Here is a 26,941-nt window from a genome sequence, read left to right on the forward strand (position 1 = left end):
GGGCAATTAAGAGTAACCAATCAACCTAATGAGCATGTTTTTGGTCTGTGGGAGGAAGCCGGAGTAGCCGGAGTACCCGGAGAGAACCCACGCATGCACAGGAAGAACATGCAAACTTCACACAGAAAGGCCCGACCCAGGAATCGAACCTGCGACCTTCCTGCTGTGAGGCACGCGCACTACCTGCTGCGCCACCATGCAGCCCATCAACCATATCATTTTTGTAATTATGGAGAAAATAAAGGGAGTGCACAGAAATGTACACATTATCCCAGCTCATCAGGGACAAAATCAATGATACCTGCCTGCAAAGCTGAAATAAAACACACCGCAATAATGTTTAATACCTTTAACAAGACTGCACACAAATGTGCATGTAAAAGAGATTGATACAGTGATAACGACTTATGCACATATTTTGCTTATTGCGACCAACGTCTCCCAGAGATTATGCCTAAGTGTAAGCATGTCTGCTGCATTAAAGAGCAATGACAGCTGAGATCTTCACCTTCAGATTACTTAGCATGCTCCAGTTGTAAACTACTACATGTTCAGTTCCAGGTCAAGACACTTGTGGAAACACGTGTTCTTACGCACACACATATGCTTAACATCCTACCAAAATAGCAGCATGAGCAATGTGCTGCGTCACCTGTGTTATTATTACAAACAGCCGTAACAGGTCCCGATATGTAGACAGTGGTGCAGTGACAAAGCCTGTCCACTCTGTGTCACTGTTTCATGTAACATGTTATGTGCGCGTAGAAAAGGGGAAGGGAAATAGAATAGATCACTTTATCGCAGCTGTTTCTCTCCAGCTTGAACTTGAGTTGGGTTGAGTTTTTCCTCTTCCTGCTATCTCTATTTACCCAATTTTTTACTCACTCATCAATATCATTAATATACCCATAAATATGTTCATTCAAGTATTTTTGGTTTGGATTTTGGAGTGCTTTGGGATTGTTTATACTGAAAAGTGCCTACCAAACCACCAGTTATGACCAGTGGTGATACACACACACACAATTTACTTTTCCTCTTGAAATCCCAGTTTTTTAGCATTATGAAGTAGACCATCACTGCCTGAGATTTTTTTCCTGGTAATTTATATTCCTGTGCTAAGGGGAAATTGACTCCAGTATGGCTAAGGAGGCAAATGCTAGAGCAGTCAACTCTTTAGAGTGTCTAAACTTAAGACCAAAATAACCAGGGTCTCATTCAGTATATTTCCACTGTAGACAGACTGTGATTGATTGACATGCACATTGTTGTGGCACTTTGAGTTTTTTTAGACCTTTGAATGTAACATTATTGAGTGAGCTGGCATTGCTACATTGCTCTTTTTGATGTTAACAGTTGATTTTTTTGGGGGGGGGGCAAGGGAGGTGGGGGAGAAAAGCTTGAATGCCTTTGGCAAGTAAAATTAATCAAAAGCAGGTCTGTCTGGAGATCAACAGCCCTGTCAAATATTTTGGGGATGTGAAGGATCTAATTAGAAAAGAGTAACACTATTGAAATATTGCCATAGCATCCAGTAACTTAGAAATATTAATCCACCTTATCTCAGTATATGTCCACACTAAAGTGTGTGTGTCTGCCTGTGCAGACGTGGGAATCATTCATGTGCTTGCATGTCCTCAGATCCTGCTTTTTGATAATTATTATGTACTGTGTGTGTGTGCATGTGTGTGTGACAGAGCAAGTGTTGACAGTTGAGATAGATGGGTTGGTCACACTATAGCTCCACTGTAAGGCCTGTAAAAACAGCAAACAAAGTAAAAAGAAAAACTCCTTGAGGGAAATTCATGACACATGTTCGTATAAAACATGTTCATGCATAGTACCTGTAAGTTAACTAAAGAAAGGAAATTGGTTTTTATTGCACTTTACCAGTGTTTCTATTTTGTGTTGAAAAGAGATATGTCTTGTAAATGACAGAGCTGGTTTCAGTGAATTTTTATAGCAACCATCATCTATTTTCATGCTATCACTATTACTCTATCACTTATGAAAATGTGAGAAAATAGTGAAAAATTTAGGCTGCAACTACTATGCCACTATCTTTGTGTCACTATGAACAACCTTAAATCCAAAACACCTCAAAACATCACAGGTTCACAGGTCAAACATATTTTTTTCTGTGTTATTTCAAATACTGTCAGAGATGTGATATACAGTAGCGGGGTTATGCTTAGTGAGATGAAAAGTCAGGAAAAAATGATTCTGAAGCATCAGCTGGCATTGATCGTGCAAAGTAAACAATGGCATATGCTAGCATGGGATGGTGGTTCCACCTGCAGTGACACATGCCATGCAAAAAATAATAGAGGTGTCTGTTTCGTCCTACGATGCTGGTGTTGTTTAGACTCTGAAGCTCTTGATGTTAATCTTCGTTCAACCAAATAGAACTGACTTTTGTAGCTCCCATTTCAGTTGTCATTTCGTCCAGGGAAACCAGTGCAATGACAAAAACATGGCGTGAGAAGAAATATGAAGTGTAGTTAAATCACTATTAAGCATCCCAAAGTCCTGACAGCCAAACACAAGAAGACTGCATTGGCAAAGAGAAAGACTTGTCCATGTTGAACTCCGAGCACTGACTGAAGGCAGTGTACAGTAATAGGATATTTTAGCCACTATGTGCAGATAGCCATGTACTTCTGTCTGCCAGAGTGTGTTTTTTTATGCCACCATCGGAGGGTGCCAAAGTGTAAAATTTGCAAATTCACAACACGCCGCAGCTACAAAACAACTGCATACAGTTCAATTAACACGTCTCTGATGCAATCTCAACAACAACTAAGCAAAGGTCTTCTGTCACGGGAATAATGGATTACATGACACCCTAAAACATTCCTGTTAATTTGTACTCACCTCTCTGGATTCTGTATTTGGGTCTAATAAATGCGCGAGGAATGTGGGACTAATGTGACCTTTTATCTGCCTTCCCTCTGCACATGCTGCTCATCAGGGATTAGCCAGGTTTAGGCTTGTCATTGTGCACTAAGTTTCCTTTTCAAATGAAACAGGTAAACTGCACGAAAGTTATTTCTCCTCATCGTCAATGAAATCTGCACCTGAAGTTTATTTTGATAGCCAACTGCCATGAGGTAAAGGAGCTGTGGTGCTTTTAGCAGGACGGTGTGATGGGCTTTGTGCTGGCTGAATGCAGTGCTATGCTGGGTGTGTATTTATGCGTGTGCTTACATACATGAGGTCATGGGTGTGTCCAGTGAGTGTTTTTGTGTGTGTGTGTGTGTGTGTGTGTGTGTGTGTGTGTGTGTGTGTGTGTGTGTGTGTGTGTGTGTGTGTGTGTGTGTGTGCATGTGCATGTGCATGTGCATGTTGGAGGGGTTGGTGGTGGCTCAAGGTCATGTTGACAGTCCACACACAGACAGCGCCAAAGCAAAGCGCCAGCCTCGTTGACCCACTTTGCATGTTGTGTGTGTGTGTGCGCTGGGGACTTGGTTCTGGCAAAGTTGGAGTGTTTGCTCAGGGAGTGGATCATGCCACTTTGTGCAAGTGTGTGTGCGTGCATGCTTGAGTTTTTCACACCTGAAAGCCAACTCTTCAGCAGTATTCTCTTGAGGCAGTGTAGCAGTCTGTGTTTGTCCAACAAAGTCACAACTATGTTAAGAGGGTTTGTCGTCTCTGTGTGTGTCTGTTCCTTCACTGCTCTTATAACTCAAGGGCTGCATGTTTGTATAGTGACTCCGCTGCTTTTGGCATGTCTCAGAAAGTCTTCCTGACACAGATACAAAGGCATACGTAAACGCTAACCTCATCTGGCACAAAGAACGCCATTGTCAACATGTGTGCGTATGCATGTATGTATGTAATGTGTCTATGTACTGTAAGTTTGTCTTTTTTTAATTATTTGTTTTTATTTAACCTTTTATTGAGCTAGGCAAGTCATTAAAAGCAAATTCTTATTTACACTGGCAGCCTGGCATAAGGCAGAACCTCTTGAGGGAGCAGGTCAGAAGTTAAAAAGACATCCAAACATTTCCAAAGCATCCAATGCTTAGATACGACCACAGTAAGCATTGCATTGAACAACAAACATTACATGTTATAGTGTATCTGCCGCAGGTCTGAAAGGGTGCTCACCTTCCATATTTGTAAATGACATATTTCTAAATTTCCTCAGAAGACTTTTTGGAAAGATAAGCATCAAATTTACATACTGAAGGCAAGCTCAGGTATTCGTGCGTGCACGTGCGTTTGTGTGTTAGAGTGAGGGAGTTCATTATGTCAGTGAGGGTTCTCACAAGGATAGAAGTACAAGGTTTCGTGTGTGGGTGTGTGCGTGTGTGTGCGTTCGATGAACTGAAAGAGAAGCAAGTGCTATCTGGATAGTTGCTGTGTCCTTCCTCTAAACAACACAGGGTATTTTGAGGTTTGGGATCCACCCTGTACTTTGGGGTGGAGTCACACAAACACATTTTTTTCCTGTGTGTGCGTTGACTGTGTCAAATAGATCTATGTTTAGCATTTTTTTTATTATTGTTATTCAAGAGTGTCCGAGTGATTGTTGTAAATTGAATTCACCTGCCTACTTTGACTCTGGGTCAATTGGCAAAGTTAAAAAAAAAAATCATATCCTGAGTGAATGGAAAATGAGAAGACTCAAGAAATAAAATTATTGACTAATGTTTATGGATTTTTAAAATTCAGATCAAATATTTCTTCAGATAATTAATTTTCCTTTCTCCTAGCAAGCTCTGCTGTTTCAGACAACCTGCTTATAATATTTCTAACATATTTATTTTTATTCCTGTGCTTATCGCTTTCCTGTATTTTCATATTTCGTGCAACAATAGACACCTAATGTAATGTGTTATCTGATCTAATTTTAACATGATTTGATGTGTCTTTCAGAGCGGGGGGATCCCTGTCTAGAAGGGGGTCGAGTGTGCGTGGGCCAGGTGGGAGTTGGAGGAAGCGGTGATTCGTCCGTCAGGGTGGTGCCTGAGGAGAGGAAGAAAAGGAGCAAAGAGGAGCTGAGGGAGCTCTGGAGGAAGGCCATCCTGCAGCAGATCCTGCTGCAGAGGATGGAGAGGGAGAACCAGAAACTACAGGGTGAGTGTGATGGATGATAAATCACACACACAACAATACAATAAACACGTAAATCAAAATAAGCTTCACTACAATGAGCACTATAATCTCTCTTAATCTTAGAATTAGCATTAACACTAACATTGCAGTGCACAATGCTGTGGTGAAAGTGACCCATCCCATACTGCAGGCAGCAGCCAGTGTGTCCTGTCAAAATGAATCAAGACTTGAATGTCTTCCAGCTTCCTGAAGACAAGAACAGCAGTTACTGTAAATAACTACCACGGTCACTTAAAATATTCTTGTACTCTGACAGTTAGTTTGTCGGCCACTATATTGTAAATGACACAGAAAACCAACAAATTCTGACATTTAAGAAGCTGCAACCAGTAAATGTTTGCTTGAAAAATGCCTGAAACGATTAATTGATCATCAAAATAGTTTGCGATTATTTGTCTAAGACCAACGAGTTGATTAATCGAGTAATTGTTGCAGTGCTAATATCCTCTTGTCCAACCAGTTTCTCATTGGTCGGACAGTTGCTGGTGTTACAAAGGAAAAGCGCCTCTGTAGATTCTCACCTATATTATGTATATTTCGTTTGGTTTAGACGAGTAGTGGCGTTATCAAGTGCGCTATACACACATGGGCTCAATTGGATATTACATGCGCTTTGTACTGGGAAGCTGGCAGGGTTAAGTCTGTTTAATGTCCTGTCCAACTGATTTGGACATTTGTGTTCTCACATACAGCCCCTCTGGATTATGTCTAGGTAAGGTCAGGGTTGCGGTGCATTTGTCAGAGAGAGGCCGCTGCATCAGAGCCAACGTCAGAATTACTCTAGAGAGGATGTGCAGATCCCCCCCAGTCCTCCCCATCGACCAATAGATTAGTCAAAAAGTGTGTAGAATTTCAGTGGACCAAGAATTTCTTTGCTAAACTACAGCCCTTTTGGCCGCTACCGTCAAGGTTATTGAATCACATTATATTTTGTTGCTGCCTGCTCCTGCAAAGTTTAATTTGTCTGCATGACAAGAAGATGAGCAGCCATCATTGTCTCATTAAGTAGCATTGGCATCACTCACCTGGTGATGCTATTGAATTAGATGATGAGTTGTTTTCTCCAGAAGTCTTTCTTTAATCCATCTCTGGCAACTGGCCTTTCCAGATGTGCACACACACACACATTAGGTTATCAAGTGCACACCTGTTTTTAGTTCACCACAAATGAACAGGTTATATAACACATACTTGTATGTGTGTGTGTGTGTGTGTCTGTGCTTGTTTGCTGCTAGGCATATCTAAGGGTGTGCCAAGTGCACCACCTCTTTCCTGACCCAGTTGGCACTTATTACCACACACCTTGCCATCCACCACACCTAACTACCTGCGCTGTATACTGTGCCGAATCATTTATTCACACACACACAATGCTTGATTCACCACACAGATAGAAATGATTGCCTATATAACAGAATGTCAATGGAGAGAATGTGGGTCAATATTGATGTAAGAAAAACAAGTCTGGACAGCGACCTCATTCTATTCAGGCTCTGTCACACACACGCACACACACACACACACACACACACACACACACACACACACACACACACACTCACACTCACACACAGACTTGCGCTCATGCTAGACACACCAACAAACACATCGAGAGAATTTGGCGGCTTTCGTGGGCGTCTATACTTTTATTGTGTTTTATTCATCCCGTAGGGTACGCTCCACCTTTCTGTCCGTTATTTGACTGGGTGGAGCTCAACTCCCTGTCCTCCATTCTTTCAGTTTATCTCTCTCCTTGCTGCCTGGTTTATGGGTCAACTGTGAAAGAGTGTGTGTGTGTGCTCTTCCATCACTGTGTGTGTGTGTGTGTGTCTTTGTCAGCTCCAGGGTGGGGTATCCTATCTTGTTATGTGCTATCATGGGTGGAGTGTTCCGGCGACAGAAAGAGAGAAAAATGGGAGGCGAGGAGAGGTTAGAGTGTGGAGGGACTGAGCCGCGCCGGCTGGGCTGCAGCCAATGAGCGAGTCCTGATGGACTAGACTCTGCCTGCTCCAGACAGCTGATAAGACAGACAGCAGAGCCACGGCCTCTCCAACAGCATCTATTCTTACTCTGGGTGTGTCAGCTTCTGCTCCGTCCAAGTTTTCTTCCTCTATTATCCAGAATACGCATTCCAGGTCACTCCCGCTACTTTTCTGTCTTTGATTGCTGAGGCCATGATATACAGCGCCTCATAAAAAGCGCTCAGACCTCTTGAGATGCTCTCAATTTATCTGGTGCCAAGTGTATTTTTAGATGTGTTTATTCTGGATTTTAGTGTGAGTTCTATGCAAAGTGCTGTACTTTTGCAAGGCACTGAATTTGCATATTCTCAGTTTGTTCATTAAAGCTGTGTTGTTAGTATAATTGTAATAATAATATATTTGCTGGTGAAAATACACACAGCTTAATCTCCCCCTGTTGGCTGCACACCTAATTTCCCCTCCATTTCCCGGAAGGTGTCAGTTCACATTAGAGCGGGAAGTGGCCTGCTGTCTCTTTCCTGTCCCAGAGTGATGATGTCACTCTCCCCAACTCTGCCAAGCTGCAGCTGGTCACTGGGTGGACACCACACATGAGCGGAAAGGGTGGGAAAGTCCACAAGGGGAGGGAGGGAGAAAAGGGAGAGGGAGAGTGTGGTTGACAGATGAGACAAATGTAGGATTGAAGGAGAAGAAAGAGTTGAATGTTGGCAAAAAAGAGAAGAAGGCAAGGGCTATGGGTTAAGAGATTAGGGGAGGGAGAGAGGAAGGGTGTTGTCAGAAAGAGAGGAACAGATGAGGGGCCTTGGGTGTGCCCTCACCTTCTTTGATCACTGGTGTCAACATGTTGCAACGGAATTCACAGTTTGTGTTTTTCTCTTAAGTTCACTTGTTGTGTTAATCTGAGTTAAATCCAGGGCCATGGCTTCCCTAAATGAATTTGATAACACTCAAAAAAATCATCTTATATCACAGAGGGGGAATGTTTACTAATAATAAGTCCCTCTGTCCAAAGGGTCTCTCTGATATTCCTTGATTTACTCGCTGCCGGTGAGTCATGCACAAACTAATACTGTATTCCAGCTGAGTGATGCATTGTGAAGTCCAGTGACAGGATGTTGTGGAGGGTCAGGCAGAGCTGTGGCCCTGCATTGCTTTTTAAAATAACCTTCTGATGCTATAACACAAAGTGAGTGACATAAAATCAATATTTTAAAAGCAGCATTGCATTGTTTTAACCCACAGCAGACCACTGTTTTGGTGAAATAACTCTAAAAACCTACTGTACACCACCCGATCAGCACCGAACAGCAGACAAACACGGTTAGAGACTAGTTGGGGGGGCATTTAGCAGCTGAATAGCCAGATATTTCCCTTAGGAGACGGTAGAGACCAAAAACAGAACTAAAAGAGAGTGAATATTGGACTAAGTTTCACCAGGTGGCCAGAAACACAACTCATAAAGGATGATAATGTTGCTTCGTAACTGCTGAATGTTTTTGTTTCATAAAACTGTATTAATTTCTTTTTCTGACCTCAGTTAAGGTAAATCGTTCTAGCCTGCAGTTACAGTCACGTTTCCTTTTCTGCACTGTTTCTATTGTGATCATCTGCATCAGCAATATATCAAAGTGCTTGAGAGTAGTACCTGATGTGAGGCGCATTTTCTCAGTGCATTACGGAACTGAAAGGACAAGAAAAAATGCTTTGGTGAAGAGAGCAGCACCCTGGCATCTGAGCAGATGGGCTTCAGTAGCTTTCAGGAACACTTGCCAGGTTTTCCCAGTTACAACGATGGTACCTCGGCTTCACCAAGCCGAGGACCGACACACACACAAACACACAGACACATACCACAGGATTACTGTCACTGTACTGTCATCATTGATGTGTTTTGTCTGTGTGTTTACATTTCCAGCCTCAGAGAGTGACCTGCAGAACAAGCGCCTGAAGCTGGATTACGAGGAAATCACTCCGTGTCTGAAGGACGTCACTCTGGTCTGGGAGAAAATGCTGGGAACTCCTGGGAGGGCAAAAGTCAAATTTGACAGAGAGACCATACATGCTGCTGTTGCACAAGGTACATATTTGACTCCACAAATACATATCAGTGCTTCTTGGAAATGTTTGTTCTTTTTCAAAATCACTAGGTATTAGCAAATATTGACTAACGCTTAAGGTATAATGCTCCAAAACTGAAAATATGTATTGTAAGTTTTGTCCTTATCTTCAGCTCAGGCCCTTTTCCCAAATACAGCAAAAGAAAAGAGCATAAATTCCATGAAGTGTATTTTCCTTCATCAACTTCGTCCCCCAGTGTCCGCTCTCATTGTCAAGGCTTTCTGTTCTGTCCTTTTTCGAATATCAGCATGTTCTGCACAGAAGACAGTAAGGTTATCTCTCCTGCCCTCTGCCTCAAACATAACAAGCATGATCCAAAGTACTAACACACAGACAGGCTGCTCACCAGTTAACAGCAGTGGTAGAAGTCGGTAAAGTACCCTCAAGAGCTAGATAATGACACAAGATGATGACATTCAAACAGCGGCCATGCCATCTCATAGGGGGTCTGGATTAAAGCTGCAAGGTCACATGTTTAAACATCCTGCTCCTGTGATCTTTACGTGCTGAGAGTGCGACACAAAGACCTTGTGTTGACAGAATTAGTCTTACAAATCAGCCATTAGCCTTACATTTATCGCCTGTTTCACCTTGTCCCTTCTGAGGTGAGATGGGAGGAAACAGCCAGCCTGACCCCACCTACCAGCACCCCTAACACATTATATCTTGTTTTTTAATACACCCAAGTATTAGAATATGAATTTGTTGTTCTATGGGGGGTCATGTAACTGTCACAACCAGGATCAGTGGACTCCAGGAAGTTTCTGCTGAGAGTTCAGATGTAACCCTATGCAAAACTTCAAATGGTGTTGAGATTTAGATATGCTGCTAGGTGACTTTGGACAAAACCAGGCTGGCTGTTTCCCCCTGTTTCCAGTCTTTGCCATAAGGTAAGCTAACTGGCTGCAAGCTCACAGTATGTTTATCCTACAGACATGAGAATGGTATCAAGCTCCTCATCTGACTCTCCACCAGAAAGCAGATAGGTGCATATCCCAAAGAGCTGAAATTTAGCTTTAAGCCCCAACTGCTCAGTCAGCCAGCAGATCAGACTGGTTTTACTGAAAGAAGATAAATCTAATTGGTTCTAATAAAGACCTGACACTGCTCTAACCCCTCTGTTTGTAATCTAAGAAGTCCACAAGGCAGTCATTTGGCGATGGTGAGTCCATGGAATTAAAATTATGCTGGAACCAGGGAAAATGTTTGTGATAAACATTTCAAATGCGGTGTTTACCTACTTAGTGAAGAATGAATCTCTACGCTCAAGGGAAAACACTGCACCCTCGCACCATTTAGAAACATGTTCTGTGGGCTAACAAACTCTGGCAGTCTCTGTCACTCAGTCAAACTATTTACTGGGTTGACATGAAGGTATTTCAACAATCAAAGTAAAGCTCCTCTGAGTAGCCTCAGCCAACAGTTGTCAAGTCTTGGCATCAGATGGCCTTATGATTTGCATACTACAGGGAGGATTTGCATACAACTGATAGCAATCTGGTTTTCACAAGGTCTGAACCTGAACAGCTATCGGTTAAAGCAATTAACATGTCACGCCACCTTTCCAATACCCCACCCAACCACACCCTCTTTCATCTCCGTCTTCTCCGGCAGGTGTTCCAAGGCAGCATCGAGGCGAGATCTGGAAGTTTCTCTCTGAACAGTACCTGCTCAGGCAGACGGTCCCCTCTCGACCCCCCACCAATCACACTCCGTACAAAGAGCTGCTGAAACAGCTCACCTCGCAGCAACATGCCATCCTCATAGATCTGGGTACTTGGACACACACATAATACACACACACACACACACACACACACAGACATACTCGTATTTTTTTAGATGTTTAATTGCGAAGCTCTTCTGCTGTATCGAATGAATGAAGGTTAGTGTGAGGGTCTAGGGAATGCATGTATGTTTGTTAATGTTTCTGTGTGTGTGTGAGCATGTGAACGGATTGTACGCACTTTATAGATAATTGTAGATCTTACTGCCCCTACTGGTTTCCCATCATTCACTGACAGGAGTGATCATGTAAAAGCATGTCAGATTTTCTTTTGTGTTGTGTTAAAAGGTCAGAAAAAGTCTTAAATCCAAATCCAAATTTGGTGAACTCTGCAGAAACCCTGTACATTACCGTGCCTCAAACCTCATTTTAACGCTTTCACCCTCAATTTTTCACAACACCTCCTACCCAAAACCCCCACACACACACACTCATACATACAGTATTTACACCCCACCCATTTAACACCCTCACACGTACATACACACATCCACCCACACATCTGTCCCTGTAGCAGTGCACCTCCTCCGTTGTTGCTATTGACCCTGTGCCTTTCATCTGACTATCATGTTATTCACTGCATCAGATGGGGTGGGGACGGAGGTAACAGCACACACAGAGACGGTTTTTAACATGGCCCAATATGAAGGTGTTATGCACTCTACGATAAAAACACATTGTTTGCATCTTAAGGCCGCTTAACAGAAGTTAGGCCAGAGGATGAAAGTTTAGAATTTCGGGTTGTTAAGCGCGCCACACCTTTCATTCAGCAGAACAGACTCATACACACTGTCTTTCCTTCAAGCAGGGGAGGGAATCGTGGCATTATGTTCACAAACATAAAGCCCCCACAGCACATTCCAGGCATACACACTCACACCGCCATCATTGTCTGCACCAAAGCCCCACTGTCACACACTGTAAGTCAAGAAGCTCACAGTTTCAAAACACACACGCACCCACCCGCCAATTACCAGCCTGTCCATGTTAAGGATGTTCTTTACAGATCTCAGGTCATTATCCTGTCATATATAAAAGGCACATGTCCGTTACACCATAAGCCTCTGAAGTAGGTTATGCGGTCTTTGCTTAAAGGTGCATTCACGTGCGTGCATGTGTGTGTGCATTTTCACCTGCGTGTTTGTAAGCAGCTTGAAATGGGTTGGCACACGCTCACGCACCGAGCACCTTTTTCGAACATCAAAAGTGAGAAGTCTGGTGTCCCTGAGGCAGAGTTTAGCAGAGGTTATGCTTTGTTCAAACACGTGGTCCACACCCAGAGGCTTTGGTGTCTTACGGATCATTTGCTTGGATTCTTTCCAGCAGTATGTCAGGTGAAATCAAGTCAATCAGTTAAAACTGTGATTGTGTTCGGAGCTGCGTATCAGGTTGATCTCAGTCTGGCACAGTATTTTATACTAAATATAAACAGTGCAGATGTTTTGTAACATAGATCATGTCTTGCTCTTTTCTTGTGTCCCAGGTCGCACTTTTCCCACTCATCCATATTTTCAAGCCCAGCTGGGGGCAGGACAACTCTCTCTGTATAATTTACTGAAAGCCTACTCACTGCTGGACCCCGAGGTATCATTCAATTCTTCTCCTTGTACTCTTTCTGGATGTCCTCCTCTTTCATGTTGTTTTTAGGGTGTCTTTCTTCTCACTCGGTGGACATAATGGAATTGTCAACTGTCTTTTAGGCTTAGCCCCCCCCCTCCCCCCACCTTGCTTCTCTGTACAGGAGTCAAGTTCGTTATTGTTGTTATTGTAGGTGGGCTACTGTCAGGGCCTGTCCTTCATTGCTGGAGTGCTGCTGTTACACATGGGGGAAGAGGACGCCTTCAACATGCTCAAATTTCTGATGTATGACGTGGGGCTTCGCAAACAGTACAGGCCTGACATGATTATCTTGCAGGTAAAATACACACACACACTCACTCACACACAACCTACATACCTTAATCTAAATCATTCTACCCCATTATTCACACAGGTCATGCTTCAATTGCAATTGCTTCAGTCGGACCGCATCTCATCATCTGTTTATATGTCCATTCATCAATCAGGCCATTTAGTCTCATTCCTCCTGTCTGTGGTCAGAGTTACAATCTGACAAAGTGGCACCATTGGTTTGGTTTAGACGTGGTCACTGATGACTGGTTTGTAGGGAAGTTGAGCTGGATTTATATTTGATGGAAGCGGTTAACAGGAGTCCCACCATAGATGGCGGTGGTGTGGTTATTGACTTAAAATTCAGTGTCAGATTTCACTCTTTGATAGAACTATTGCAGCGTTAGACCGATGTACTGTACAACTGTGAAAAGGAGAGTATTACTGGGCAGTCACCGTTTTTACAGTCTTTTACTGGAGACTGACGCTCGAGCAGGGTTGCAGTGGAAATCACTCACTACTTGTGTGTCACTGAAAAAGAGCGGAGGTCAGTGGTCTCCATGTGGTATCTCAGTAGCATGTCATGCTACTGCTACGTGCATAGAACCCATAGCTATGCCCTAACTCCTTAATGCACATCTAAGCCAACTTCAGAACATACGTAGAATAATAAAAGCACAATCTGTACATAATGTGCGCTCCACCACAAGCTTCCAGTCAGACCAACATGAGCAAATCTCTGGTATGTTTGTCATGTCAGATTCAGATGTACCAGTTGTCACGGCTGCTCCACGACTACCACAGGGATCTTTACAGCCACCTCGAGCAGCAGGAGATCGGGCCCAGCTTATACGCCACCCCCTGGTTTCTCACCGCCTTCGCCTCACACTTCCCCCTCGGCTTCGTGGCCAGAGTCTTTGGTAAGTTTTGAGAGTGCGCGCATGTCTCTGCACTCACAAACCACAGTCTTGTTTTACTTGGTCACTGCAGTGTTTCTTCTTCCTGAGGAAAAGCGCAGGAGTTTAGATGTAGATAAGGCGCAGAGTGGCGGGGGCTTCCACAGAGATGTTTAGATGTCTCCGTGGTTAACTCTTCTAATTAAATCTTGCATCCAGAGTGACAGAATGGTGGAGGAGCAGAGTGGAAATGAGGAAACTAGGGCAAGGCAAACGAGGAAATAGAAGGTTGTGAAGTAAAGTACATATAAGCAATCTAATACCTTTGGCAGTGGGACAAAGGAGATGGGAGTGGCATTGTTTGCTGTTAAGTATAGAGTCAAGTTTAATGATCATAATCTAAACTTTTCCTCCAAATTACACTTCAGTTTCTTTGGAATAATGTCTCTGATAGTGAGTCATGTACACACAGACACATTTGACACAAAGCATTCTTTAGTCAGTACCAGACTGTCGTTTTCCCTTAAAGTGACCTTGAATCATTTCTGCAAATATCGTCACACCCTCAGCCCATTGTATACGTCTTTTTTCTCCATGTCTTCGCTTCTGTCTCCCTCATTCCTTCCTTACCTTTGTTTTCATGCCTAATTTCATACACGGTGCTCAGTCACTGAACCAGACTCACTGGCTCCTCGTGCTCATCTGAGCATAACACATTGTGTGTGTGTGTGTGTGTGTGTGTGTGTGTGCGCGCGCGCGTGCGTGCGTGTGTGTGTGTGCGTTACAGTTTGAGGGCATCATCACAGCACTGTGAGGTTTTCGATATCATACAGCATGTGAGGCTCCACACCTCCACTCCCATTCCTTAATCTGTTGTATGATCTCATGCAATCCTGCCTAACCCTTACCCCACCCTCATGCATTCAAAGCACGCACACAAACACACACACCTACTCCACCTCTCCATATTCACCCTGGCCTATATTTATGTTTGCTTAAACCTTTTTATTGACGTCAAAGCATTTATCATTTAAAAAAACCCTTTAAGTCACCAGTCAACACATTAAGCTGCGTTATAAAGCGCCTGTCATGATTAATTTTATGTTACATAATTGCAGAAAAAAAAAAAGTGCCACATCATGGCTTTTTTCCAACCACCTGTCATATTGTTTTCTTTATTTCTTTTTCTTGTTCTATAACCTTTGCCTCTCCTCTGTCAGATATGTTGTTTCTCCAGGGGTCGGAGGTCATCTTTAAGGTGGCCTTGAGCCTGCTGGGGAGCCACAAGCCTCTGATCCTGCAGCATGAGAGCCTGGAGTCCATAGTCGACTTCATCAAGACCACGCTGCCCAATCTGGGCCTTGTGCAGATGGAGAAAACCATCAACCAGGTTAGAAAAACAAACTGTCAGTAATGTGAAACCTTTGATCACCTGACTGGGATCCAGTACAGAGTGATTCCTTTCATGGACCTGGTCTCATGGCAGATTTGTTGGGGACTCTTCTCAGCCAAGGATTGAAGGGGCACAGTTATGTAGAAGTGCACTTCCATGAAGTTAGAGGACTCAGATTAACAAAAGAATGGGCAATATTAAAGCAGCACAGACTGAAATGTGCTGACTTTTAGTCTCTGGTATCGTTTTTCCTCCAGCAGGACATTGACCCAGAAGAAGCTACAATTCCCACGTTCATCATGACGAAGGAACATGTGGCTCATCAATGCATTCTTACTAGTTTCTGGACAACAATGGATGTTTGTGGCAGAGAGGAATAAAATATATAGGGCTTTGTTTACACACTGAGTACTTATTATGATTAGTTCATTGGGGTTTTTTGTATTTTTGTGGGATTTATTAACAATAAAACAAATATTGAATGGATTTGCAGAAATTAAGCAAGAAGCGGATCAGTGGCCGGATACCCTCTGATACTGTGTCTGTTCTTGTACAGCACATCATGTTCTTGAGTCACTGAATGTACTCACGAAACTATGTAATATCCCTCAGGTCACTAAACAGATGTATAATATGTGATTTCACAGCTCATGGCGGTGATAAAGAGACAATATAATTTGCTTTATAACAAAACAGGAAAATTGAGAACAATGATCTGCTTGAGTGACAGGTGTGATCAATGTGAACCACACCCTCTCCTCATGACAGCTGATGAGTTTCAGTGAGGTCATGTCACCTCATTCATCAGTATTTGTGGTGGAACAACAGGAAAATTACTGTACGTCAATAATATCGGGCTCATGTCTTGAAGAGCCAAACAGTTTGCAGTCCTGATCAGAGAATCTTTTCTCAGTCAGTCCCGTGTAAACTGATGTCAAGACAGAACATTTGCTGTTAGCGTGTAAAGCAATGTAAGTTGTCAGTTGTCTGGAGATGGGAGGAGCTGACACATGTTTGATGCGTCAGACAAATGGACGGATATCATCAAGGTATGCCATAGTTTAGAAAGCATGCATTTACCTTATAATTTGCATGCGATAACAAAAGGTGTTGAGTCATGCTCAAGCTTGCCGGGACTTCCCCTCAAGCACCACTTATCTACATCAGGCTGTGGATATGTGAAATGTGGTGTGACTCACAGTTTCAAGAAATAAAAGGGCGTGTACTTCAGGATGTTTATTTTCTATCATGCTCTAATATAGAATTTGGAAGTATAAAACGATCTGCTAAATCTGTGTAATCAGCACTTTCCAGCTTCATGCAACCTTTTGTTCATAGTTTTCTGATCATTCTTATCAGTAATGATGACATTGCACTGAGCTCTTCAGGCTGCAGTCAGACGATTTTGTGTTAAACAAACCCACAGGTTAGTCAGACGTAGCAAAAACAAAGACAAATGCTGATGTTGCCACTTTATTCTTACTACCTGTCTAATGAAGTTAATGAATAAGTGCTCTCTGGTGTCGAACGCCACAACAAACGCAAACAAGGGCAGATTCAAGGCACTATGAGAAAACTGGAAAAATAATATTCTTAAGCAGAATTTTCCTTTAAATATGTGTTTCACGAGGCGTAAGTTTCCCTTGTTTCAAAGACTTATCAACTCAACAATCAATCAGGAAGAAAAACAGGAACGATAATAACAACAAAGGAAAGTGAGGAGGGCAAAGGCCAAAAAGATGAATCGGCTGTTGAGGTTTTTTTTTTTTTATTATTGCAGTGCATTGTAAACACGTTCTTTGTGCATGTGCAGGTTTGTGAGATGGATATGTCCAAGCAGCTCCAGGCCTATGAGGTGGAGTACCACGTCTTGCAGGATGAGCTGCTGGACACACCCCCGACCCTCAACCAACACCAGCGAGCTGCACAGCTGGAGAGGACCAATCAGAGCCTCCGACAGCAGAACCTCGACCTGCTGGAGGAGCTGCAGGTACACACGCATACACACTCACTCACACACACACACACACACACACACACACACACACACACACACACACACACGTTATCTTCACTTGTTCATTTTAACCATCACTCTGTCCCACCCAGGTGTCACATGCTCGCGTCTGCAGCCTGGAGAGCCGAGTGGAGGCTTTGACCCAGTCGGAGGGCCGGCTGAAGGAGCAGGTTTCTGTGCTGGAGGAGGAGAAGAAGCAGCTAGCGAGCACTGTCACACACCTCCAGGCCCTTCTCGTGAGCCTCGGCATACACACCAACCCTGATGGACACACACTGCCCCCACCCTCTGAAAGACAAGTAACAGCAACAGCAAAGGTGGAGGGGCTGGCGAACAGGACTGTGGACTCCCTTCTCCACCCTCTGGCTCTTCCAGAGGGTTCATAACCACACCTAATAGTTTTCCAAATGGTGAGGTGGACCGGAGGAGGAGCCGGTTATGGAATGCCCATGAGGAGGTCGAGTGAGACGCCTCCCGACCTCGACCTCTGTCCTTCTCCCAGCTCCTGAATGTTTTAACAAAAAGAGGAAATACAGAAAACAGAGAGGAGAATGGCAATATAACAAAAATGGGGATGAGGTTAAAAGAGAAAGAAAAAAAAAAAAAGGAATGGCACCCTTGAGCATTGCCTCAAAATGAGTCAAGCGTCTTCTTCACGTCTCTAAAAAAAAATACAGATGAACATGTGATTTGACCAACAGTCCCCAAAGATAGCACTGTCCCACTGGGCCTCTACTGTACAAACAAAGCAGTTACATTTGCACCTGTACTTGTATGTGTCTTTATATGTGTGTGAGTGTCTTCACTGATGGCTTTTATGCTCCTGCGAGAGGGTTTGTGTGGATGTGTCAGATGCAACGAGGCGAAAATAGCCAAAGAATGCCTTTATTAATGCAAAACAAGCTCGAACAAAGAACGTGTTATTGATCATGCTCACACGTGACACGGTAGCGATACAAAGACGAAATGTTTCCAAAGGAAAAAATAAGTGTGACGAGAAAGTGAGATGAAGGGACGGGTGAAGAAATAAACTTCATGACAAAGTGATTTTTTTGTTTGTCTGTTATAAAAGTTGAATATGTCACGAGCTGCCTGTTAGATCTGGGATGGTGGTGTTCATATTCAGAGGTCAGAGGTGAACTATTTCTGGTTTCTCCTCCATATTTCTAGTCTTCCGTGGTTCTTGTTTCTTGACTGTATATTTCAAACTTCATTTAGTTACAGTAGTTTGCAGGAAGTGGAACACAATAAATCCAGTCGATTTCACATCCTGTTTTTTCACCTTTGAATACAAGTCGATCCATTTGTGTAGAAAGGGAAATAGATGCAGTTTGAGCAGAAAGCTCTTTGAACAGTAGCTGTGCCTTTCCAGTGAGGGGAAGTGCAGACTTTTCTCCATCAGTTCATTTAAATGGCTGAAAAAAGAAACACTTGTGTCTGAAACTTCAAATAGGAAACCTCTGCTGTTGAGACAATCTGTCAGCTATGAGTCATTTACTGTATTCAACACACTGAATTCCTTCACCCTGAGCTGCAGCTCAGTGTGTGATGTCTGAAAGTGTTACCGCGTCTGCGTGCTTGTGCACTTCACTGATGGCAACCAATCTGTTGATTTACACTGTATAGAAATTTTCACTCCGACTGTCCTTGCACATGTGTTGTTTTAATTGATTATTGTCATTATTGTTTATTCCGTACTTAACAAATACATTTCATATCCTGTCAGCGTGTCTGAAGGCACTTTTCTTCTCGTGTTTGTTTGCCTGCATGCAGTATGACCTCACAGGTGTCGGTGAGGGTTGTCCCACCTCCTGTCTAAACATGCCAGTCACTTTGAATACTACGTCCTTGATATGAGGTTTCAAGTGTATGGAGATATGCTGTACACAGTATTTAAAACAGACACGCTTTTCTTTCCAGGAACTTCTCTTGAGGTTGAAGGAAAAGCATGTTGGGGCAGGTTGCGGTACTGTTAGTATGTATGTATGTGTGTGTGTGTACACAACAAAAAGCAGCAGCAGAGCCCAGCCAGAGAAATCTTAAAGAATGCACAATAAGACTGAGACTCTGAGATGATTTTTGTTACAGATAATGAAGAAGCATCTCAGTAATATTAGTTTTCTGTGTACATGGACTCGAATGCTCTATTTTTTTGTGTCTTTTTGTTTTTGTTGGGGAATGCATTTCTTCAGAGTAACAGGAGTATAAGATTACACAAGAACTCCCAGCCAGACCTCTTTCTCCTCACATTCCTAAACCTGTTTGAGGTCCTCTGAATGAACCCATTAATCAACCAGCTGGTCAGGTCGGAGCAGCCAATTTAGGATGTTTTGTGTTTGCGCAAAATGACTATGATGAAGGCCATTACAGGTATTTTGCGTGTGTGGTTGCAGGAAATAAGTGAACGACTTTAAATTGCATTGCAACAGTTTATACAGTTTACTGTGCTCTCAAATCACGGTTAAGCCACCAGCTTGTATTTGTAGACAAAACACATTACCAAAGACAACATATCCACACAGTCGCTGTCAGAGGTGAGCAAGAGAAATGGGGTTGAAGCTTCGCTTTTGGACAGAAAACACCCTGCTGAAGTGTCTTTGAGCAAGACACCCGCTGCGTCCAAATTCCATACTTTAGTGTTTTTACAGTCAGTAAAATAAATCAGCATACTTAAAGCTGCGCTAATCAGTATGTTTTCAGCAATATATTCAATGAGAAAAAATGTCGCTCATGGTGACAAACACACAGAATTATCACCTGACTGCAGATTTTCTCAGCAGGTTTAGCTTCTTTTTGTTCACTGCTTTGGTTTTAGGCTTTTATTTTTATTTTTATACTTAGATGAATTCAGCTTTTGGTTCACTCTCACGGCTCTCATCAGTTCACTTTTCTCAGTGAAAAAAACCCCCAAAACCCACTTTACACTACCTGCACAGCACCAAACGGTTGGTGAAGCAGAGCAGAACATTTCTGTCCATAACTCATAACTCACTTCATATACTTATTATGAAAATGATTTTCTCACTGGATATAATATATTTTATTGAATTCCTTCATAGAGTCTAGAGAGACGGATGTAAACTGCACCCTAAGTGGATGGCAGAGGCGCTTAACCTCGAAGTGGTAATTCTAGTTCTTGTGTTTGAATGTTTCACAGTTGTGAGTAGTGTCACCTTGTCCTCTCTGTACAATGTGCACACAATGTGGGACAAAAGTGTCACCATCATCACTCAAAAGTATGTTTAGTATGCACAGGGCTGTTTCATGTGTGCTCAATTTTGGCCCTTTTGCAAGTCTGGCCACATGCAATACTTAAGTTTCATATTCTTGCTCTCTTCCCCTTCAAATGTCAAATTCAAAAACATTAATAAACAGCTCCAGAAATGCTGCTCCTTAAACAACGTTTGACCTACCCCATCCTGCATGAGGGCGAGACAAAAGACTTTCTCTACAGGGTTCGACAAAAGAATGGCATTATTGTCAAGTATAACCATAATTAGTCAGTGAACTCTTGCCCTGATCGCTCTGCTGTAAAGACACAGCTCAGTGCTTGATCCAAACCAAACACTTCAGCTGAATGGAGATTTCCATGAAGCGGCAACAAAGGGAGTCAAGTTCTCCACATAACATGTAGAAGGCGGACACGCCCGCCTCTGCTAATGAGACTGATCAGCAGGTAAACTGCACGACTGCTTGATGTGTGACCACACCCTTCAGACCACCATAATCAGCCTCACTGAGGCTTGGTGCGGCAAATCTGTGATGATCTCTCAGGAGCTTATGTGGATTTCTTGTAAGCAACATTACCCATGAGCGAGCAGCCCCGCCCATCTCATGTGTGTGTGCTTGTGTTAAAGGCTCAGTTATCATTCAGTGTTTTAACAGCCACAGTAAGATATTGTACAGGTGTGTGTGTGTGTGTGTGTGTGCGTGCGTGCGTGCGTGCGTGCGTGCGTGTGTGTGTGTACGTGCACCTGCTGTGTCAGAGCTCCCATTTTCACAGCTGAAAAGGCCACAAAATCATGTGAGTTCTGGAGCTTTTTTGCTTTTGTTTGTGTCTACAGCAGTGGTTCTCAAACCTGGGCACCATAGAGCCACTGCAGGGGGGCATGGATGACCAGGGGAAAAATATGGCAGGAAGCTAACTTATGATTTATGGGGGGAAGGTGAGAAACAAGAGTTTGCTGATGCTACGTGCTAACCTTTACTTGGCTAAAATTCAACTTGGATCCTCTTTTCTTAGCTGCTTCCCCATCATTTGTTAATGATTGATAAAAATGTGGGGTGGGGGGTGTGAAGTTTTTGTGTGTGTGTGTGTGTGTGTGTGTGTGTGTGTGTGTGTGTGTGTGTGTGTGTGTGTGTGTGTGTGTGTTCATTCATTTGGCTGTCTGCTAGTCGGAGGCCTGGAGGCAGGGCTTGTGTCATTGCCCGGAGTTTTGTTTTATTTGACTTGGCATCTATTTACCCTTCCACGCTCCACCTCAGTCCTGCCCTGCCCTGCCCTACCCTGAGCTCCACCACATGCCTGTATCTTGATCCAGCCTTTCAACACCCTAAATGAACTTTTCAAGCTGAGGATGTGATAATTACATATTGTTGTTTGAGATCAGTGTACGTGTGCGACATCAGGTTGCAGAAAAGACTAAGAGCCAACAGTCATGCTAACTGCTGTGCATTTGTTCTTAGGCACAGCTGTGCTTTGAGCCACATCGGCAAGCTAACATGCTAACATTAATGCAAACATGTTCATTTTTAAATGTTTAAAATGGACCCTATTTTAGTTACACATGTAGGCTAACAGCTCCAGCAGACCGATTGACTTCACTGTAAACCCATCCATGGCAATATTAGACACTCAGAGCAAGGTGACGTATTACAGATAGCAAGAAAGTCTGCAAATGGAGGAAGGTGGAGTGGATGGACGCATCAAACGAACTCACGACTTTCACCCAGGAGACCAAGGTTCATGTCCTGTGTGAAACCAAAAGTGATCTTTTCGTAAACCTAACCACATAGTTTTGGTGCCTAAACCAAATGAAACTGTGACTGTTTCAGAACATGAACTAATTTTGGAAAAGCTTTCTGCCTGCGCGTTGCTGGGATGAGAACATGTTGGAGGGCCGGAGCAATTGTTTTGGTTGTTAAATATGTTTACAACATACAAAGCCCAGTTTGTCTCATACAGATGCTACACTGTGCATCTGTATGAGTTGCCGAGGGGTGTGACAAAGCCCATATTTGACGCGCTGGGAACGGGGACAGTTTGGAGCACCTAATTTCATGGAAATGCATTCAATAGTTGTTATGACTTTTCACTAAAAACCACAAACACCAACCTCATGGTGGCGCTAGAGGGAAAACTCAGAGGATCACTGAAATCGGTGGGATTCACCCTCTGGGGACCGAACTTCATGGCAATCCATCGAGCCGTAGTTGAGATATTTCAATCTGGACCAAGAGCTGCACTGCAGAGTAAAAATACAATGGTGGCTATCTTTCACCTTTACACACCAATAATTACCACCTTCATCCTTTTATGTGGTGTATAAAGGTGGATGTAATCATTAATGATGCTCTGTTTAAGGACATGCAATAGCACATCAAGTGCCAAGGCGAGAGTGCACTGGCCAGTACAAAAGGTTTCAGTAACAGCTCATAAAGCACTACTGCAGCACTAAACCTTGATAAGCAGCTACTTCACCTGAAGCACCGGAATAACTCAAGGTGACAGAGGCCATAAAGTCAGCTCCTGATTACACTGCATCTGTGAGGCTGCTCTTCTCAATGTATCTTTAGTCTAACATCACTCTTACCTGCTGAATCTGTTGAATATTAACCAGAATAAATGTATGTTTTGATAACAGCCATAATTTGACTTTAAGCTTTCTCAGGTTGTTCTCAACCTTTGAGCAGCCTTATCAAACATCTACAGCACAGGAAACAATGCATTACATATGACAATACAATAGGAGAAGAGACCGAAGAGCAAGCAAAGAAAAAGCAAAACAATCCACAAATTAAATAAGAAATGCCCAAAACAAATTAAAGCCAGGAATTAAAAGCTTGATTTAATCTATAATTTTGTTATTAGCATTAAAAGTAAACCGTTAGACACACAATATCACTAAACTCAGTCAATCAGAGAAGTGTCTTCCCTCAGGCCATCAGGATGCTACACTCTGACCTCCTGTCCCCCACACTGCCCTCTGTGAATCCTCTGCACCACCCTCCACTTTTGCATATTTGCACTCAAGCATGTGTACATTTTTATTGTACAGTTTGTACAGTACAGCTGTGAAAAATGCACCGCCCACCTCGACACCACACTGATGTGCATTTCAGTACTTTATGATTCATTAGCTTTGAATTTTCTCTAAAATACTGCTTGATTTTCTTTATTGCATGCACGTCCATACCATTAGCGTGTGCCACCATGCAATGCATTGCATGTGCATCTTGAACACACCCACTTTCCAACTCTTTGTTTCCTGAACATGCACAATCCTCTCATTACGTTTATTTAAGTTTTGAAGACCCAATTAACACATCTGATTGTTCAGGTGAGTTTATTGCAGTCTGCACCAAGGCTTCAGTTAGCTGTAATTTATAGATTAAAACCGATTAGGAAGAGAAATAACAGATCTTTTTCAAAGAAATGTCAAAGTCTGTGCTCGGAAATTGCACATATATCCCACCCTGTGCATTTCACCATCACGTCTGTGTGAGTGCGTGCATGTGTTGGTTTCATCATACCACACAGACATTGCAGCTGCACATGTCCAAACTGCTGGTTAACATGCCACAGTTGCATAAGGTTGTGTACAACACATTCCAACGTAACCTGACTAAATTGAATTTACAGTGTCTTTGTGCACATGCGCACGCACGAGCCTGAGGTGTTTGTTTTTTTAATTATGAAAATTAGGAGCACTCCCTTCTGTGTCTTTTTTTAGCGTCAGTTCCCGTTTGCCGTTGCTCCAAAATGATCAAGTGGCTGCTTGACGCTGTGAAAGTGACAACCTGCTGTACAAATAATCAACATCAAGCATTTTGTGGATATAGGGGTGGAGTCTTTCTATTGTTGGGATGATTTGAAACGTGTCCAGTGTGTTGTGCTGATTTGAAGGTAAAACAATCAGAGGCTGTTTGAGATGGTAAACAGTGTTATAAATTAAAAGGAGCAGGTGTGAAGATAAAAGTTGGTTTGAGGTTATGGCAGGCAGCTGGATTTGCTGATATTTTGAGCTGATTAACATTTATGAAATCAAAGGTCATAAAAAAGATCTTCACTGGGCCAAACTGTCTGTAATTATTGCACAGTACAGGTTATTATCGCACATAAATAATGGCATCTTATTCAATTAATCAACTGTTACTTTCATAGCCACAAAAGAACTGAATGAGAATCACCTCCAACGGTAACAGCTGTATACCTGGGAATGTGTGGGCAGCCACTTTAATACAGCAGCGATGGCTGGAAGGTTTGTCCTCTACATCAACGATGGAAGTGTTTTCTGACCTGCTGCCCCATCATTGGTGTACGCCTTTCAAAACTGTTACAAAGGACGATTTTAAAAATACAGCTGATTCATAATGAGACGCTACACTATGTCTTGTTGACCCTAATGTGCCTCCAAGTCTTGGAGGCACCTTTTCTTTTCTTTTTTTTTTTTTTTTGGCAGTCGGGAAAAGTTTGTCTTCACAGCTTTCTGCCAGAAAATCATTCCAGAGGCATTCTGCAAGAGGTCTTTCTGTCTGATGGTGAGACAGTGCCATGGTTTAAGTTTAGTTAGGTTTAGGCACATAAAACAACTTGGCTTGGTTTACCATGGTCTGTGATAAAATAACGACTTTGTTGAGCTCAGTGGGGCCGTCTTGTCACAGTTCCAAAAATAAACATGTGGTTAAGGTCATGGGACAATCACGGCCATGTTTTAAAAAATGAAAACGTAGATTATTGGTTGGAAATGGGAAACAGATAGCAGTCTCTCGTGTAAAAATCCACTGTTTTGTTGCTTGCTTTCTGACAGAAAGTCCTTACAAAGGCTCTTTGCAAGAAGCCTTTCTGGCAGAAAGTCACCTGATGTAAAGTTAAGATTGACAGTGTCCATGTAGTGACGTGGTCATGGTGGATGAATGGGTCAAACGCAGGACTTTCACGCAGACCACTGGGGTTCTTATCCTGTGTGAGACCACAGGTCAGGGTTCACTTATTATTTTTATGCTTGTTGAATTTATTATTTTCATTTTCATTTTGTCAAGTGTCATTTTCCATCACAGTTTGTTCAGATTGGGCAACAAATCTACTTGGGTTTCACACTCTTTCACAACGTTTGTCACATTAAGAAGGTTTTCTGGCAGCAACTTTTCTGCCAGTCAAGCTCTCTGGCAAAAAGCCCAAAAAGGCAAAGCTCTCCCTCAAGTACTTTGTCGCTCTATAATGTCAATATTATTCCTATCATTATTAGTACTGCCACTAGAGGGCTTTGTCACTTGAACATAAACATGCTGTTTTCTTTTGGGGGTATTTGCTGAAGTGACTGATGCTGTCATTGTTCTTTGGAGGTTTGAAGACTTAAATCAGGTGTTTTATAGAATAGCTTCAGTATGGCCCCAGTGCAAAAATTAGTTCCTGAAACAACGGCAAAAGTTTGAAGACAACCATGATAAAATGCTGTGCTTTTTATGTAACTGATGATGGCTGCACGATTTATATTTACCAGTTGTTATCAACTTGTATGTCAACAAACAAGTCGGTGTGCAGAAATGCTGAAGCTCTGTATGTTTGAAGGTCAAGAAGTAGTCCGTCCACCAGAGAGCACTGACAGGTTTAAACTGTGAAGAATCAATCTCCTAAAAAATCTTAGTCACAATTATTTTTCAAATTTACGATATCCTGATCAAGAATTTTTGTGATAGATATTTATGTTAGACAAATTTGGCCAATATATTGTTATCCATTTTTAAAAAAAATAGTTATCTTGGTAAGAAAAAAAAGATTCTTACATACTTACATACTCTTTCATACGTCTCGAAAATGGCAACACTTGCACAAATACATACGCTTACTCTCTATACTATAATTGGTGTTTTGGCTGTCTTGTCTGTCTCTCATTCTGCTGTCTTTATTAATAAGTCAAATATTACTTACTTATTTACATATACATACTGTATAAATACATATATAAGGAAAAAAGGAAAAATAATGTTTTTCTCATGCTGTATTGCATTTTTAAAGCTAAAAAACATGTTGTATTTGTCTTAATGTAAAGGTATGTTATATGATTAAAGGCAAAAGTTAATTTGCCTTTGGCAATGTGAACAGCTGGCATTCATGGAGAATGAGATGAGATGTTTTGTGTATGTACAGGTACATATCTGCTATTAGCATCTGGTATGATCAAAGCTTTGCATACAGTACATGTTTTGACATGTGGTATCTACAGTGATGGATGAAGAAATACCATACCTCAAAATATTCCACTGCAAGTCAAAGTAAATGCAGTAAATCTACCCCTGTGAAGGTTAGAAGATATCAAATAAACATTTGGGTTAGTGTTGCAGTTCATAGAGGTGAAGCTGATTTTAATGAATTTACATAATGTTTAAGGACTTTGATGTGTCAGATAAGATCATCTTTTTTTTATGGGAAAAATCTGCAAAACATAATTAGCAACCACAGCTGTCAAATTAATGCAATGCACTGAAAAGTATAATATTTCCCTCCAGAGTAGAATT

At 42.4% G+C, this 26,941-nt stretch overlaps 1 protein-coding gene across 3 annotated transcripts in view; it reads left to right on the plus strand.

The window, feature by feature from the left end:
• The window catches only part of tbc1d1 (TBC1 (tre-2/USP6, BUB2, cdc16) domain family, member 1), a 44,814-nt gene extending 25,881 nt beyond the window's left edge, over positions 1 to 18,933 (plus strand). For all 3 annotated transcript variants that reach the window (XM_070977220.1, XM_070977231.1, XM_070977241.1), the window contains 9 exons: positions 4,882 to 5,082; positions 9,019 to 9,180; positions 10,836 to 10,994; positions 12,491 to 12,591; positions 12,779 to 12,922; positions 13,658 to 13,817; positions 15,014 to 15,183; positions 17,000 to 17,176; positions 17,296 to 18,933. In XM_070977220.1, the coding sequence (XP_070833321.1) occupies positions 4,882 to 5,082; positions 9,019 to 9,180; positions 10,836 to 10,994; positions 12,491 to 12,591; positions 12,779 to 12,922; positions 13,658 to 13,817; positions 15,014 to 15,183; positions 17,000 to 17,176; positions 17,296 to 17,589 (1,568 nt within the window). In that variant the 3' untranslated portion in view covers positions 17,590 to 18,933. The remainder of the gene's footprint in view (positions 1 to 4,881; positions 5,083 to 9,018; positions 9,181 to 10,835; positions 10,995 to 12,490; positions 12,592 to 12,778; positions 12,923 to 13,657; positions 13,818 to 15,013; positions 15,184 to 16,999; positions 17,177 to 17,295) is intronic.
• Positions 18,934 to 26,941: the final 8,008 nt, after the last annotated feature.

This window comes from Chaetodon trifascialis, chromosome 2, assembly GCF_039877785.1.
Source record: "Chaetodon trifascialis isolate fChaTrf1 chromosome 2, fChaTrf1.hap1, whole genome shotgun sequence".
NCBI lineage: Eukaryota > Metazoa > Chordata > Actinopteri > Chaetodontiformes > Chaetodontidae > Chaetodon > Chaetodon trifascialis.